Here is a 16,867-nt window from a genome sequence, read left to right on the forward strand (position 1 = left end):
TAAAGAAAAGGTTCAGAACCACAGGGCTAGAGCCAACACTGGAGTTGTAGCTCAGGTCTTTGGCTTGGCTTCTCAGATTTGATCTCTCCATGTTTTAACTCTGAATTCTCTGGTTAAACAAACAGCCCCTGGAATCCACCACAAAGTTAAAAAGTTGAAGATCATATAAGAAACTAACAGACTCACTCCCATCTCAGAGCCTGCAGGCTGCTCACCTCTATCGTGGGGTCATATTCATCAACAAAATGGTTCTGAATGAGCTGTATTGTCAAAGCGCTCTTCCCAACGCCACCTGCTCCAACCACCACCAGCTTATACTCAGTCATCTTCCCGCTGACCCCAGCTCAGGGTCTCCAGCAGCACCAACACCTGCAAGAACAGAGATATAGACACCATCAGCATTAGGTTAGTGCTTCTCTCGTCACCTAGCTTTGCCACTGCTGCACCAGAGCCACGCAGGAGAAAGCAGCGGTGGCTATGCACAGTGACACAGCAAGAGGCACTGGTACAAAGTGGGGACAGCTGCAGTTAGAAGGGAGTGAAACGATAACCTCATTGCATGAGTATCTAGGGTCTCCCATTCCCACAAAACCCAGCCAGCTACTACTGACTTTTATTATTTGTATTCCAGTAGGAACTACGTGCCCCAACAGAAACTGGGGCTGTACAAACGGAGTCAGAGAATCTGAGAATTTGGCAAGACAGCCAAAGCGTGTGAGGGAAACACGGGCACAGGGGAGCGAGGTGCCTGGCCCAAGGTCACAGCAGGTGAGTGACAGAGCTGGGAACAGAACCTAAATCTCCTGGCTCCTGTCCAGAGCCTTACAAGCCCAGGCTGCCTCCCATTCTAGAGTGTTTTAAAAGGCTTTCCAATGCATGGACACTATACTTAGGCAGGCAGGTGAATGTATGATGCTGTTGTCCAACCCATTCTCCTCTGAAAATGAGTTTCAGATTATGATGAAGATGATGATGATAGTAGCAGCAACAGCAATGAGACCTTCCTTTGGAAGAAATCTAATCACCAGGGGATCCAGGGCTATGTTCTTCTCTGGTGTAACTTGGCTCAAGTCAATGGAATCACAGCAGGGATGAATTCTACCCACGGACTGCACTGCCCTCTCTTTCCCCACACACATGCAAACCATCCTACCCTCCAAATATTCACTTGTGAGACAATCAAATTAGGAAAGAAAAACCTAAGGACCTATAACCTCTTGTATGCTTTCCTGTGCCACTAAATTCCCTGGAAATATATCCATATGTGACACAGTGAACTGTCACATGGGGAGAAAAAAAACCCACCCAAGTAGCTGACTCCAATCAACCACTCCTCTCAGAGGCTGCTGGGAATAGGTGGGACATGGGGTTTATATAAGCCAGACCCAATTGATGGCAGAGAGAGAGTGTAACACCCAAGACAACTGGAGGCTGAAGGAGTACCAAGGGAAAAAAACAGCTCCAGAGAGGGGCCGGAAAAGAGGCGCACACATTGGGAACAAGGTACAGAGTTTCGGGAGAGTTGGGCACAGGCTCAGAAATGCCTCCCTAGGAAACTCCGAACTTACCTGAGATGTAAGAGAACATATGGTGAAATGGAACTAAAGACTGGGCATAGATGATGATAACCCGAATACAGATACACCCCTTTGCTAAGTACTACTGCAGCCCCTCTGGCCTCCTTTTCTCCCCACAGCATGTCTGTGGTGGTCAGGTCATCCCAGCCTACCTGGCCATGGCTGAGTACCTTTGGGGGCTGTGGGATTTGGGGCTTTGTTGGAGGGCCAGCTCACCCTTGTGACTGTCTGCCAAACTCCCTGGGGCGGGTTAGAATCCACTGGTTCACACTATCTGAATTCATACCTTTTTCCTTCTGTCACACAGCGCTCTGCCTTTGGAGGTCGACTGGCTTTATTCTGCGTTTATGATCAGATTGCTATTTGAATGCAAATTCATTCACATTTAAATCTGAATTCATCTTGCTTAAAAATATGTGAACTTTGCCTAAAACTGGAAAGCGGGGGGGAGAAGTCATCTAAAATAGAGAACTTCAGTGGTAAGACCTATTATCTAGCATCCGTCATCAATAACAGAAGTCACTTCAAATAATCAGAAAAAACAATCTGAATTAAAACCCATTCACAAATTCTATCCTAAACCGAACATTGTGCACTTCTACAGCATGCGCCATCTGATGCTCTCAATGCGACTGCCTACATTCACGGATTGAGCGGTCAGGTAAGGCATCGTTTTACAGATGGGGAAGCTGAGGGATAGAGAGATTAAAGACAAAACTGGCACCTAACTTGCCCAATTTAAAGGACCTGATTCTCAGATAGTGCTGAGTACCTGCCCTACGAAAATCAGGCCCTTTTAGAGAGGTCTCAAGTTGGGTGCCCAAAATCACTAGTCAAGTTTGAAAATCTTGGCCTAAATGACTTGGTTAAAATCAGAGACTATGTTGTTAATATTAACAGCACAGCTGGGAGTAGAACCCAGGAGTCCTGACTCCCAGCCCCTGCACTAATCACTAGGCAGCACTAACAATTTTTTTTTTAAACAAGCTTTTTGGCTATATGCCACCATCTTCAGAATTGGCACTTCACACTTACAGCCTTCTGCAACAGGTTCACACGTCAGAGGGCAAGGCACCAATGTTACCTGCTAGCCCAGGGGTTCTCAAACTGGGGATCGGGACCCCTCGGGGGTCACGTGGTTATTACATGGGGGGTCGCGAGCGGTCAGCCTCCACCCCAAAGCCCACTTCACCTCCAGCATTTATAATAGTGTTAAATATATAAAAGAGTGTTTTTAATGTATGGGGGGGGTCGCACTCAGAGACTTGGTATGTGAAAGGGGTCACCAGTACAAAAGTCTAAGAACCCCTGTGCTAGCCACCTAAGCTAATAAGCCCCTATTGCTATATTGGCTACTTGAAGCCTTGTTTGAGGAGCAACAGCAAGGAAGCAGGGCCCAACCCCACAACCCCCCCCCCCCCCATCTCCTCTGTCCTCCTGAGCTGGGGACGATACTTCAAAAAGGCTCATTAATTTTCCCAAGGAATTGAGCGTACATTATGCATTCGTCTCCTCAGCTGCAGCCAGTCTGACTTATTAGCAATGTGAAAGGTGCTGGCAGAAGTCAGTATTGAGCAAAAACCTGCACTGCCATTACCAGCAGTGGGCAGGGAAGTGCACCTTTTATTTACACACACACACACACACACACACACACACACACACACACACTTTATTTTTGTCCCAATTCCACTGTGAAAGAGGAACTCTGACTCAGCACGTACAAGAGGAAGATTACAAAACCCTGACCGTTTAAATGGCAATCCACCCCCATCAGACTACGGCTACCACCTGCCAGAAGTCAGCCCAGGGTCAGGGATCAGTGAACCGTAACGCCAGCCAATCCCCAAGCCCGTCTCCCCCCAGCTCACTGTCTCTCTCTTTGGAACAGCAAGGCACTCGCTGGCTCCCACACAAACTGAACTAGCCACTCAAGCTTCCTTGTTTGTTTTTAAAGCTCTGCCATCAAACCTAGTGCTCCTGGAGAGGAGCCAGGCGGCATGGACACTGTTACCAAGCAGGCCTTCCCCCTGCAATGCTAGACCAGGGTGCCCCTCAATCTCGGGCTGCAACTCCCAAGATCCTGTGAGCAGTCAGGACAGTGATGATCTACTGGGACAAGTCCCTGGATTTACAGATCCTGGCGTTGGAGGCCTCGTGCTCGCTCAGGCCTTGGCCTCTGGTATTCACTTCCCATGCTGGCCCACAGCCAGAGTCTGCTAAGCTTCAAGGCTGCATATTCGCTCAGGCTTTTGCTTGTGTGCGTGTGGTGGGGTGGGGAGGGACAGCTAGGTTTTGTGCTAAGTGAGAGCTCATTTATAGTTTGTCGTCCTCAGTAACACTTTGCACACTGTGTGCGCGCGCGCGTGCGTGCACTTGGAGTCTGTTGGATGAGAGTGTTTTATACATTTAAAAGAAAGCCTCATTCTAGACCTGCCGCTCCCTCCACAGCCCCCCCCCTCCGTGCCCCTCAGCCCTGAGCCACCGCACCTCCTGCCCCCCAGCCCTGCCCATACCCTCCGCACTGAGCCACCGCACCTCCTGCCCCCCCAGCCCTGCCCATGCCCCTCAGCACTGAGCCATTGCACCTCCTGCTCCTCCAGCCCTGCCCCTTCCATTGCTCTGCCCAGGCCCCTCAGCGCTGCACAGAGAACTGTGCAAGAAACAGAGCCACAGGAGACAACAAAATGGCCTCCCACAGGGCAGTGTGTTAGCACCAATCCTCTTCAACATAGATACCAATGACCAGCCCATACAGAGCAATATGAGACATTTTATATACACCAGTGATCTATGCATCACATCACAGGAGAAGGACTTTGCCACTGTTGAGAACAGACTGACCTGTGCATTGAGCAAGCTTTAAACCAGTGGTCTCCAACCTTTTTACACTCAAGATCACTTTTTGAATTTAAGGGCAACCCAGGATCTAACTCTGCCCCTTCCCCGAGGCCCCTCCCCTTCCCTTCCCCAAAGCCCCATCCCACTCACTCCATCCCCCACTCTCTCAGTCACTCCCTCTCCCCCACCCTCACTCACTTTCACCGGGCTGGGGTAGGGGGTTGGGGTGCGGGCTCTGGGCTGGGGTTCACAGTGTGGGAGGGGGCTCTGGGCTGAGCCTAGGGCAGGGGGTTGAGGTGCAGGAGGGGGTGAGGAGTGCAAGCTCTGGGAGGGAGTTTGGGTGCAGGAGGGGGCTCCAACCTGGGGCAGAGTGTTGGGGTGCAGGAAGGAGTGTGGGCTCTGGGAGGAAGTTTGGGTGCAGAAGGGGGCTCTGGGCTGGGGCAGGGGGTTGTGGTGCAGGACGGGGTACAAGGTGCTGGCTCTGTGAGGGAGGTCAGGGTTGGGGCACAGAAGGGGATGGGGTGCTGGCTCTGGGAGGGAGACCAGGGCTGGGGCGCAGGAGAGGGTTCGGGGTGCAGGAGAGGTTTCAGGGTGCTGGCTCCATGAGGGGGGCTCAGGGCTGGGGTGCAGCCTCCCACCGGGCAGCACTTACCTGTGGCAGCTCCCAGTCAGCGGTGCAGCGTGGCTGCCACTAAGGCAGGTTCCCTGCCTACCCCGGCCCCACGCCACTCACGGAAGGGGCCAACACACTCCTGCGGCCCCCGGGGCTAGTTTGCTAGTTCATCATTTAGCAGTAAGGCATTCCCTGGGAAATATCCCACCCTCTGACTTCACCACCTCAACCAAGCTTCACAATCATCATCGCTGTGTACCAGTATTAAATTGTTTGTTTAAAACTTATACTGTGTGTGTGTGCATGCATATTATATATATAAATTATACACACACACACACACACACAAAATATAGTCTTTTGTCTGGTGAAAAAAATTTCCCTGGAACCTAACCCCCCCATTTACATTAATTCTTATGGGGAAATTGGAGTCGCTTAACGTTGTTTCGCTTAAAGTTGCATTTTTCAGGAACGTAACTACAACGTTAAGTGAGGAGTTACTGTATTAAATCAACATTCAAGGAAGCCTCCCTCTCCCCAAGTCATCCAACAGTCTTCATCCTAAATGCACCCTCTTTGCAGGAAGTTGGGAGGAACACAGCACAGGTGGTATGGGAAAACTGTGGGCAGAAGATGGTGATTCCATGGTCAAATCCTGCTCTCTGTTGCAATCCAGATTCACACCAGTAACTCGACTGAAACCAGTGGACTCATTCCAGATTGTGCCTTCACCATGTCAACATGGCCCCACGTCAGTATGCAACGGGAAGTCAAACAAATGCCCGTGTGTCTCCTAGGCAGACAACAGCCTATCACGTATGTGATGGGAGCAAGAGGACTGACACTTTGGGTTGGACATATGCATGCTAATGAGCTATACATGCTGTAGGTTAGTGGCACAGGGAGTCAGTCTAGAATAGGTTCCCACTTTTGACATGATCCCTGCTGTGCATGCAGAAAGGGTGGGGTAAAAAGTCTGAGGTGCACCGTGTAGATCACTTCCAATTTTGGAGCCATCTGCAATGGAAAAGAGCCATCTGCCACCACAGGCTTGGAAAATGGCTTCCCAGTGGCATCAGGAGGGGAGAAGTACTTACAAACACTGCAGGACCAAACGGGAGGCTGTCAAGATAGTAGTGTTCGTATTCCCCTGGAAATAATCTAACAGCCATAGGAATGGCACAAGAGGGGAGGAGAGATTTCCATGGTGCCATTGCTTGGCGGCAGGCAGCTACATACCAAATTCTAATACTAAAATTACGATCTAGCTCTTTTCAATAATCCCCCAGTAAAGAGGGGATTGGATTTTGAGGGCCCTCCCACAGTATTAATCAGTTTTAATGTAAAATGTGCTCCAAGAGCTTATCTACACACAGAGTGGCATGTGCTTATCTAAAGGTGTGATTTTAAACCAGTTTCGCTAAACTAGTGCAAAAAGCTGTGTGGACACTCATTTCAGTTTAATCTAAGAGTTCAATTAGGAACAGGTTTAAGTAAAAATAAAATAAGCCACTCAAATCAAAAACGAGAGTGTCCACACAGGGAGTTGAGTTGTTTGCAAACGTGTGTAGACCTCTTCTAGAATACCCCTTCAGATCAACTGTGATCTTCCCTTACGTGGCACACCATCGGTTACACACCAATCCAATCATATTTATTCAGACTGCTAACAGTACATATACATACCAGGCACTGGTGTGCTCGGTGCCAACTTCTATGTTCACCAGGTGCCAGCACCTCTGCTGTTCTCACTTGCAGTCTCCTCCTAGGCACCTTCCAAATTCCAGAAAACAATTGGACAGACACCTCTCCTTACTGGTCCATTAAAGACTACCTGCAACGCATATGTCAAACAGTGGGCTTTTGCCCTTCCTCCACTTTTATGGAGAAAGCCTGCAAAGTAATTTAAAAAACAAAACCAAGATTTCTGCTTGCTTTTTTACTTTAAAAATATCAGGAGTGTTGAGATTGGTAGAATTGGAGGAACTTCTGGGCCTCTCAGAGGTTGTGTGTTGTGAGCTCTCTCACCTTAATTGACTCTTTAACAGAGACCTCTTTTCTCCAAATAGTTTATTCTACATTGGAGATAAAGGTATTAAAAACCAAAGAATTTTTTAAACAAGTGACTGAGGCCTTGTCGACATTGGGAATTTGTCCCAATTCCAACCACGAGTGCTCTGGCAGTCACTGACATAGGTGCAGTAGTGCAAACCCTAAGCTTTACACAAGGAAAGCATGAGATGCAAATGGAGTCTGACACATGGGGTTTTCCCACGTGCAGCTACATCATTTTCAGGCCACTCGTCACTGCAATCAGAACAAGAGCCTGATACAGACAAGGCATAAAAATCCCTTCTCTGCTCAGCTTTCAGTCTCTTCTCCAGTGAGGTCATCATTTAATTAGCCTTCCAATCGCCATGGAGTCTCCCAGGGTCCACACGACCTGGGTGTCTCAAGGAATGAAACAAGCAGGCTCCTTTTTAAACAAAACCTTTCAGAGGGCCATCACCATAAGGAAAAAGACATAAGCCCAATTTATTTCCCCCCTTGTAGGTCATGTTTAGCAGGGTCACTGTACCAATACAAGATGGGGTGCTGAGTGCTTCCTGATAGCCCACAACCCTCTGGGAGGGGAACTCTCTGGGGGGTTGGAGAGGAGTGAGGAGGGAGGAGGAATAAAGTAGTTTCTATCATAGTACCCAAGTTGTTCTGTTCACAAAGCAGATGGGGAACTTTCCCATTAATTATTAAGCAGCAGAAGGCACTGTCCTGCAGCTGCCAGAGGTTACAGCAGGCCTATAGGCCACAGCAGGCTGGGTTTTATGGGATGCTGCTGCAGCCACATTTCTTTTAGGGACGGCCAGTTTCTATTTATCCCCATCTTGCCCTATGTCTAGTAAGCGCACATGCTGCTGCAGTGCTCATGCTGTATGTAACAGCGTATCCACCCATGGAGATTGCAGCTATACTGTGGGCAGAGCAGAAAAACAGACTAGCCGGTGTGTGCACAGATTACAGACTGCTAGCTAGCTAGCCCCTTGGCACCCACCGAGACCCCAACACCAGATGAGGGCTGCCTGCAAAGACGTGTCCTTATGAAGAAGGGTTCTTGGCTGTCAAAAAAAAGGGGGCAGGGAAGGAAAGCAGTCACTTGCTCGAGTGGTAACAGTTACCACCAGTTCCTGCCCTCGGTGCAGGACTCGCTGGATGGAAAATTCTAGGGCCGGTTCTGCAGGAGTTCAGACTAGATGGTCACAGGGGTCCTTTCTGACCTTAAAAAAATAATCTCTGGAAGAGGAAGAGAGAAGTTTGTAGCTCTCAAACACGGGTGAATTTAAAGCAAAGAAAATAGAAAAAAAACACTAAAATCTCCACTTCTCTGTTCCATGCTGGATGCTGGGGAGCATGCATGGCAGAGTCGGAAAAGCCAGAGCCCAAATGCTTGTAATTCGAGTCACTAACCCTCTCTGCCCTCATCACCTAACTAACATCCTGCATGCAGAGACCTCAGAATGATGCCAAATGATGTACCTCAGAAGCCAAGCAAGATACTGAGTCAAAAGCCATTGGAGGTTATTGTTTGGGGAGAGAGGTGGAAAGAACGGATGGGATCAGCAGTGCCAAGCAGACAGCCTCAGCACGGATCTGGAGCTGCTGCTGGATTTCCTGACCTCGTGGATTTTCTCCCGTAGCGAGAGGGCTGCTGGCTCCCATTCAAAGCTGTCTAGGAAAACCTAACTAAGCGCTTCCGCCTGGCAGCAGCCGCTCCCAGTCCAGTAGCCCGCAGATCCTCCCCCGCCTCCGTGGGTTTCCCAGGCAGTAGGAGCAGCACGGCTTCAGGAAACAAGAAACATCTGCCAGCCACACACAGGGACCATGAGAAGGGAGCTCTCTGCCCCAGGTCTCGGGTGGGCTTACCCAGCCTACACTCTTCTTCAAAATAAGAGGATTATGTTGGGGAAGGAGTGCAGATAGCTTGCCCCTTTAAACCTTCATCTGTTTATCACACAGGCAACCGTTCCAGTTTATCAGACCTTGGTTGTGCCCTCCACCCCTATTCAAATGCATGTATTCACTCCCCCCACCTATGGGACTTGGCCTGCTCCAGACCGGGCTCCAATGTGGACTAGAAAGTGCATAGCTGAACAGGGGGTGGGCAGCGACCATGCACCAAAGTCCAGCCAAGGGGCTGATCATTAAGGTAGGGAGGGGAGAGCGGAGAGCCCGTCACAAACCCAGGCCAAAACTACCAGTGACTGGGAACCACTGAATCAGTACCCAGAGCATGGGGAAGACTCTAACGGGGAGATATCCAGCTAGCCCAGCCATCCCACACAGACTGGGTCAGCCAGAGCCACCACTTCACAAGGCTTCATTACAAGGCACAGTGCAAGTCACAGAGCATAAAGCAATCAGGAGACCTGGGTACTATTTCCAGCTCTGCCACCGACCTGCTGGGTGACCTTGGGCAAGTCACTTTCCCCTTCCCTGTCCCTTTGTCTTGTCTGTTCAGACCTGAGCTCTCCAGGGACTGTCTCTGACTTACGCATATGTACAGCACCTAGCACAGCGGAGGCCGCAATCTCAGTTGGGGCCTCTAGGCACGATAGCAATACTAACAACAATTTTTGGTTTGCTAGATTCTAAATATACTCAGGAGAGCACAGAATCATAGACCTGCAGGGCTGGAAGGGACCAGTGAGGTCATCTAGTCCATCCCTGTGCATTGATTCAGGACCAAGTAAACCTAGACCATCCTGACAGGTGGTTATGCAACCTGTTCTTACAAACCTCCAATGATGGGGATTCCACAACCTCCCCTGGAAGCCTATTCCAGAGCTTAACTACCCTGATAGTTAGAAAGTTTTTCCTAATATCTAACCTAAGTCTCCCTTGCTGCAGATTAAGCCCATTGCTTCTTGTCCTACCTTCAGTGGAAATGGAGAACAATTGATCACCTTCTTCTGTTAATGTTAAGGGTGGTTATAAAGACGACTTACCAGGTCTTCCCCTCACTCTTCTTTTCTCAGGACAATACATGCCCAGGTTGTTGGGTTTTTTTTGTTTTTTTAAACCTTTCCTCATAGGTTAGGTTTTCTAAACCTTTAATCACTTTTGTTGGTCTCCTTTGGATTCTCTCCAATTTGTCCACCTCTCTCTCAAAGTATGGTGCCCAGAACTCCAGCTGAATCATCACCAGTGCTGAGTAGAGTGGAACAATTACCCCCCGTGTCTTACATACAACACTCCTGTCAATACACCTCAGAATATTCGCCTTTTTCACAGCTGCATCACATTGTTGACTCATTGCGTTTGTAATCCAGATCCTTTTTCAGCAGGACTACTGCCTAGCCATTTATTCCCCATTTTGTAGTTGTGCATTTTTCCTTCCTAGGTGTAGTACTCTGCACTTTTCTTTTTTGAATTTCATCTTGTTGATTTCATACCAATTCTCCAATTTATCAAGCTTGTTTTGAATTCTAATCCTGGCCTCCAAAGTGCTAGCAACCCCTGCCAGCTTCATGTCATCTGCCCATTTTATAAGCACTCTCTCCACTCCATTAGCCAAGGCAATAATGAAAATATCAACTAGTACCAGGTCCAGGACAGACCCCACTAGCTATGTCCTCCCTATTTGACAGAGGACCAAGACTACTTTTTTGAGTACAGCCTTTCAACCACTTGGGCATTCATTCTAGATTATAATAATTTCACCTAGACCAGCAGTTCTCCACCAGGGGTATGCATGCCCATGGGGATACACAGAGGTCTTCCTGGGGGTACATCAACTCTTCTAGATATTTGTCTAGTTTTACAACAGGCTACATAAAAAGCCCTAGCGAAGTCAGTACAAAGTAAAATTTCATACAATGACATACTATACACTGAAAGGCAAGTATAATATTTATATTCCAATTGATTTATTTTATAATTATAAGTTTAAAATGAAGAAGTCAGCAATTTTTCAGCAACAGTGTGCTGGGGCACTTTTGTGTCTGATTTTGTAAGCAAGTAGTTTTAAGTGAGGTGAAACTTGGGGGTACGCAAGACAAATCAGACTCCTGAAATGGGTACAGTAGTCTGGAAAGGCTGAGAGCCACCGACCTAGACCACATTTCCTTAGTTTACTTATGAGGAGGTCATGTGATACTGTGTCAAAAACCTTATTAAAAATCAAGATGTATTACATCTACTGTTTCCATCATCCACTAGTCAGTAACCCTGTCAAAGCAGGAAATTAGGTTGATTTGGCAAGATTTGTTCTTGACAAATCCACACTGGCTATTACCTATTACCCTCTAGGTGCCTACAAAATGCTTCAATAATTTGTTCCTGTATCTTTGTATTGAAGTTAAGATGACTGGTCACAGTTCCCTGGGGGGGCTCCTTGTTCCCCTTTTTAAAGATAGGTACTATGTTTAGATAGGTACCGTGATATCTCACGTGTCCTCCATGAGTTCTCAAAGATAAATGCTAACAGTTCCAAGATTGCTTCAGGTATTTCCTTAAGTACCCCAGGGTGAATTTCATCAGGCCCTCATGACTTGAATACATCTAACTTATCTAAATATTCTTTAACCTGTTCTTCCCCTATTTTGCCTAGCATTCCTTACCCCTTGTTAATATTAATTGTGTTAAGTATCAGGTCACCACTAACCTTTTTAGTGAAGACTTAAGCAAAATAGGCATTAAACACCTCAGCCTTCTTGATGTCATCAGTTATTATAGCTCATTTTCCACTAAGTAGGGGACCTACACTTTCTGTCATCCTTCTCCAGCTCCTAATGTATTTATAGAATCTCTGCTTATTGCCTTTTCAGTCCCTTGCTAGATATAACTCATTTTGTGCCTTAGCCTTTCTGATTTCATCCCTGCGTCCTTGTGCTATTCTTTTAGACTCCTCCTCAGCAATTTGTCCACGTTACCACTTTTTTTGTAGAATTCTTGTTTGATTTTCAGCTCCTTAAACAGCTCCTAATGGAGCAACACTGGCCTCTTACTATTCTTCCTATCTTTCTTTTGCATCCTCCTCAAAGTTACGCAGGGTCTGTTCTTTATTTCCTTCAGCATATTCATACCTATGAGTGGGATAGAAAGGTGGATGGATCCAGTCATTGTCTATGAAATATTCCTGTAGCAGGGCAGAAAGCCTTTTCCCCTCCGCACCTGCAGCATTGTTCAATAGGCCAAGTGCAACGCGGGGTTTGTTTTCCTCAGTGGGATACTGGACTCATTGGCCCAAAGGTCAAATGCTGTCCAGCAACCCCTATACATGACTTTTAAAGAAATGCAAGATTCGTCTGGGTAATCAATGTTTTCAGACATCCGTGTCTCAGGGTCCCAATTGTGACTTTGATGGGGTCAGTGAGGAATGCACCAAAGTCAGAGGGACCTGTGTCAAGTCCTTCCATCCCCATGTCCTGAATCAAAGAATGTTGGCCCACTGTGTTCTCTGCAGAGGGTTGGTCTTGCCAATAAGCCAGGCAAACAGCTGGTCTTTAAATAACATCTAGAGCCAAGATGGAGCCCCCTCCCTGAAGGTAGAGCTGCCAGCAAAGCAGGGAAGGGATTGAAGAGCCAAAACCAAAGTCAGGGGAAGGGCTGGGCACAGAGTGGGGAAAAGGTTTTCATCAGTTTGCTGAACTGCTAGGGAGAAGCCCCACAGCTGACAAACGCTCCCCTTTCCTGAAACCAAACACAATGGCTTAACATCCCAACCACATGGGAGACAGCCAATATCATTCTCGAGGAACACAGGCGCAGAGGCAGCAGGCAGGACTAGCCATTTAAAATAACCAAAGACTTAGGATGTGGCACTTTCCCCCCTGCAGGAACACATGTATATTTCAACCTTCCAACCAGCACCCAGTCAGTTATGATTTTTAGTAGCAGCTGCTCCTCCAGGGAAGAGATGCACCTTGTTTACAATGGTGTCCTGTTCATTATTACGTGGCTCTGCCCACAAGAAAGAACAATGCATTCACGGGTGCCTCGATTATGGTGTTGAGGTGCCTGGCGGCTTAGGCATAGGAGCCATGAGACAGGCTGGGGAAGTAGGAGACAGTCTGGTCCAGTGGATAGGGCACTGGTCTAGAACTCAGGAGACCTGGCTCTGCTAATGACCTGCCATCTGACCTTAGGCAAAGCCCTTCACCTTCCTGTGTCTCAGTTTCCCCCATCTCTAAAATGGAGACAATGCTACATACCCGCTTTTGTGAAGTGCCTAGAGACTTACAGATGTAAAGAACTAAGCTGGAGTGGAATTAGCACTAATAACATGCTGGGTATTTGTGGATGGGAAGGTAGGAAGCGATGGGATGCAGAGAAGGAATGGGTGTCTCTAAGGTACTGAGGGCTGGGCAGGTTGTGAGCAAAGGGTGGCTGGCAAGGTTCTGAAAGGCTAAGGCAGCTGTTGAGGCTGCAGTCTATCTAAAATGGGGGTATCACTCGGACTACAGCCCTTCCTCTCTAAGGCCCTGTCTTTACAAGAAAGTAGCACCAGTTTAAATTCAATCTCATTTAAAACCATTTAGTTAAACCAGTGCAATCCCCTTTGTGGACACTCTTATAGCAATTTATTTTAAACCCATTTCTAATCAATTTAAAATAAACTGAAATAAACCTTGTTTAAACCAAAACAAGAATCTCCCCATTTATAGACTCATAGACTTTAAGGTCAGAAGGGACCAATATGGTCATCTGGTCTGACCTCCCGCATGATGCAGGCCACAAAAGCTGACCCACCCACAACAGAATCTTCCAGCCTGCGACCCCTGCCCTATGCTGCGGAGGAAGGCGAAAAACCTCCAGGGCCTCTGCCAATCTACCCTGGAGGAAAATTCCTTCCCGACCCCAAATATGGCGATCAGCAGAACCCCGAGCATGCGGGCAAGATTCTCCAGCCGGACCCTCATTTTACCCGCGATGGCACGTTAATGCCTAATTGACTAAAATCACGTTATCCCATCAAACCATTCCCTCCATAAACTTATCAAGCCTAATCTTGAAGCCAGAGAGGTCTTTCGCCCCCACCGTTTCCCTCGGAAGGCTGTTCCAAAATTTCACCCCTCTGACGGTTAGAAACCTTCGTCTAATTTCAAGCCTAAGCATTGCTTTAAGTCACAGCATAACTCTAAATGAGGTTTAAATTCACCTCTTAAAATGAATGGGGGGCAACTTTCTTGTGTAGATAAGTCCTAAGGGTTCTGCTGCTGCATCATATGAGGAAGAGGAGGAGAGAAAGCTTTCACTGCTCAGATCCAGGCTACAGGAAGGTGCTTCAACACCCCCTCAGCTTTCGCCTGCCCTTTCTGCCCATCAGGGCCAAGCAGATGATTCAGAACAATAGCTCCATCTCCCAACTACAAAGCTTAACAATACTTTACATGCCCAAAGAGTAGCTACTTCTGTCTGAGGATCTCAAAGCGCTTTGAGAACACTAATGAATTACTCATTTCACACAGCCACTGAGGCCAAGCGTTTAGGAGAATTCAAGAGAGGATTAGACTTTTAGTCATACTTACTATTAAGGTTCCATTTATAAATTGGTTAATAAAAAATAATAATAATAAAATCTAGCTCTTATGTAGCAAATGGTTTGTAGATGCTCTAAGCATGTTACAGACAGGAGTGGGCATGTCATAGAAGGTTATAAGCACATTGCTAGAAGATAATGTAGATTATTGTAAGCTATAGTTATAAACAGGCTATTAACCTCTTGGACTCGGTAACAATCTATAACAAGTGAGTGCCTGTTTATTAAACACCTATTAATCACTTTTTAGCCCTTTCTGAACAGAACATAAACTATGAGCAGACATTTATCTGGCTCACCAGAACATCTCCAGTTACAGCAGGTATCAGTGTTAACAGGGATATAAATTCTCCTGCTTCAGGGCGGAAGCCAGCCACTAACTGATGGAGGTTGAGAAGAAACATCCTCCTTGAAGGAGGTTATTCCAAAACTGTCCCCTGTTGGGTTTCTTGCATCTTCCTCTGATGCATCTGGTGCTGGCCACTGTCAGTATGGCAATTCCATCCTTAACTCCCCGTAAAGACGGGCAAATCGAGGCAGAGCAACCAACCGTCTCCCTCAATGTCTTAGAGCGAGTCAGCAGCAGAGCTTCGAATTGAATCCAGGTCTCCTCACTCTGTCGTGTGTCCTAGCCACTAGGCCATGCTGCGAATGCAGTTTGCCCCAAAAACTGCTTGGTGAAAGGCCCCATTTATAGGTTCTGGCTGGAACGACCGTTTGTTTAATGCTGGGTCTTTGTGTTCCTCTCATCGGAGCAGACAACCTCCCTGTAGGGCAGGAGCTCCCCCCCGAGACACTTCTAATGGGAAAGCAAATCACGGAGATGGAATGTAAGGCTGGCTCCAAGAAGGGGCCCTGCTCTCCAATTATTCCAGTCAAATCACAGCAGCATCATAAGGGGAACAAGGGTGGATGTTACAAGCAGGCAGGGCATGGGTGCACCAAAGCACCAATAAGGTGCGGCAACAAGAGCTGAAGAGGGAACTGAACTGACCTGACCTGTACACAGAAGCAACTAACAGGACTTCACCTGCTTTGTGTAGGTCACAGACAGCACATCGGAGATATCCGCACCGTGCAGGTGTTGAAGGAAGAGGTTCCAGAACAACTGCATTAATACTCACACTTCAGGCACCTGCAATCACAATCTACCCTGAAACCACACACTGGGGCCTATCCCACCTGAGTGACAAGCCAGGGCACAGTCCCTGCTGCTCTCGAGTGATACCACAAAGATCCACCAGCTGGCACATGGCAGACAGCAGAGAAGATGGAGATATTTCAATAAGCAAACTGATTTTCAGGCTGGGGGGGGGGGGGGGGGGGTTAATATAAACAGTGAGCTCCCATTCATGCAGGCCTTTACTGCAGAAGGATTTAGGTCATCTTCTAACCTGAGCTAATAGGCATCAAACAAAGCAGCATTACACAGCCAACCTAGGGGCAAAGAACAAGCATCTGCACGGAAAGATTGCAGATCGTTCCAGGATGACTGTAGAGTGTTCCTGAGTATCAGAGAATAAAAACTGAGCTCCATACTCAGCAGCCATTAGTCTGTTCTACGTGCCACTAAATGCATCACCAGGAAACGTGCCACTTGGTATTACAGCACAGGTTTGTTAAATGGCTAAATCGGGTTGAGAGTTTGCTTTCTGGCTTCCTCACCCAGGGAACCCCTATGACTACTGGGTTCACAACTAAACACGGAGTCTTTTCATTAAAAAATGGATTAAAAGCATTATAGAAAACCTTTTCAGGTGTGAAAACTCAGTTTCAATAATGGTTGGGATAGCGTTTTCAATAAAAACTGTGACAAACGTATATTTAAAAGGCCAGAAAGGACCATTACAAACAGCTAATCTGACCCCTGTATAGCACTGGCCTAAGTTCCCTCTAAGCTGCGTGGCCACGCAGCAGGCTATCAAGGGCCACGCAGGTGGGGAGAGGTAATAAGAACATAAGAACGGCCGTACTGGGTCAGACCAAAGCTCCATCTAGCCCAGTATTCTGTCTACCGACAGTGGCCAATGCCAGGTGCCCCAGAGGGAGTGACCCTAACAGGTAATGATCAAGTGATCTCTCTCGCCATCCATCTCCACCCTCTGACAAACAGAGGCTAGGAACACCATTCCTTACCCATCGTGGCTAATAGCCATTAATGGACTTAACCTCCATGAATTTATCCAGTTCTCTTTTAAACACTGTTATAGTCCTAGCCTTCACAACCACCTCAGGCAAGGAGTTCCACAAGTTGACTGTGCGCTGTGTGAAGAAGAACTTCCTAAAACAAATAAAAGGAAG

General features: G+C 47.5%; 1 protein-coding gene across 2 annotated transcripts in view; it reads right to left on the reverse strand.

The window, feature by feature from the left end:
• The window catches only part of HRAS (HRas proto-oncogene, GTPase), an 83,624-nt gene that overhangs the window by 25,051 nt on the left and 41,706 nt on the right, over positions 1 to 16,867 (reverse strand). Inside the window, exons 1-2 of one of the 2 annotated variants that reach the window (XM_065404538.1) lie at positions 6,718 to 6,763; positions 216 to 369 (exon numbers count right to left, since the gene is read on the reverse strand). In XM_065404538.1, the coding sequence (XP_065260610.1) occupies positions 216 to 326 (111 nt within the window). In that variant the 5' untranslated portion in view covers positions 327 to 369; positions 6,718 to 6,763. Of the gene's footprint in view, positions 1 to 215; positions 370 to 6,717; positions 6,764 to 16,867 lie in introns of those variants that run through there. The other variant, XM_065404537.1, reaches the window with a different exon arrangement.

This window comes from Emys orbicularis, chromosome 4 (assembly GCF_028017835.1).
Source record: "Emys orbicularis isolate rEmyOrb1 chromosome 4, rEmyOrb1.hap1, whole genome shotgun sequence".
In the NCBI taxonomy this organism is placed as follows: Eukaryota; Metazoa; Chordata; order Testudines; family Emydidae; genus Emys; species Emys orbicularis.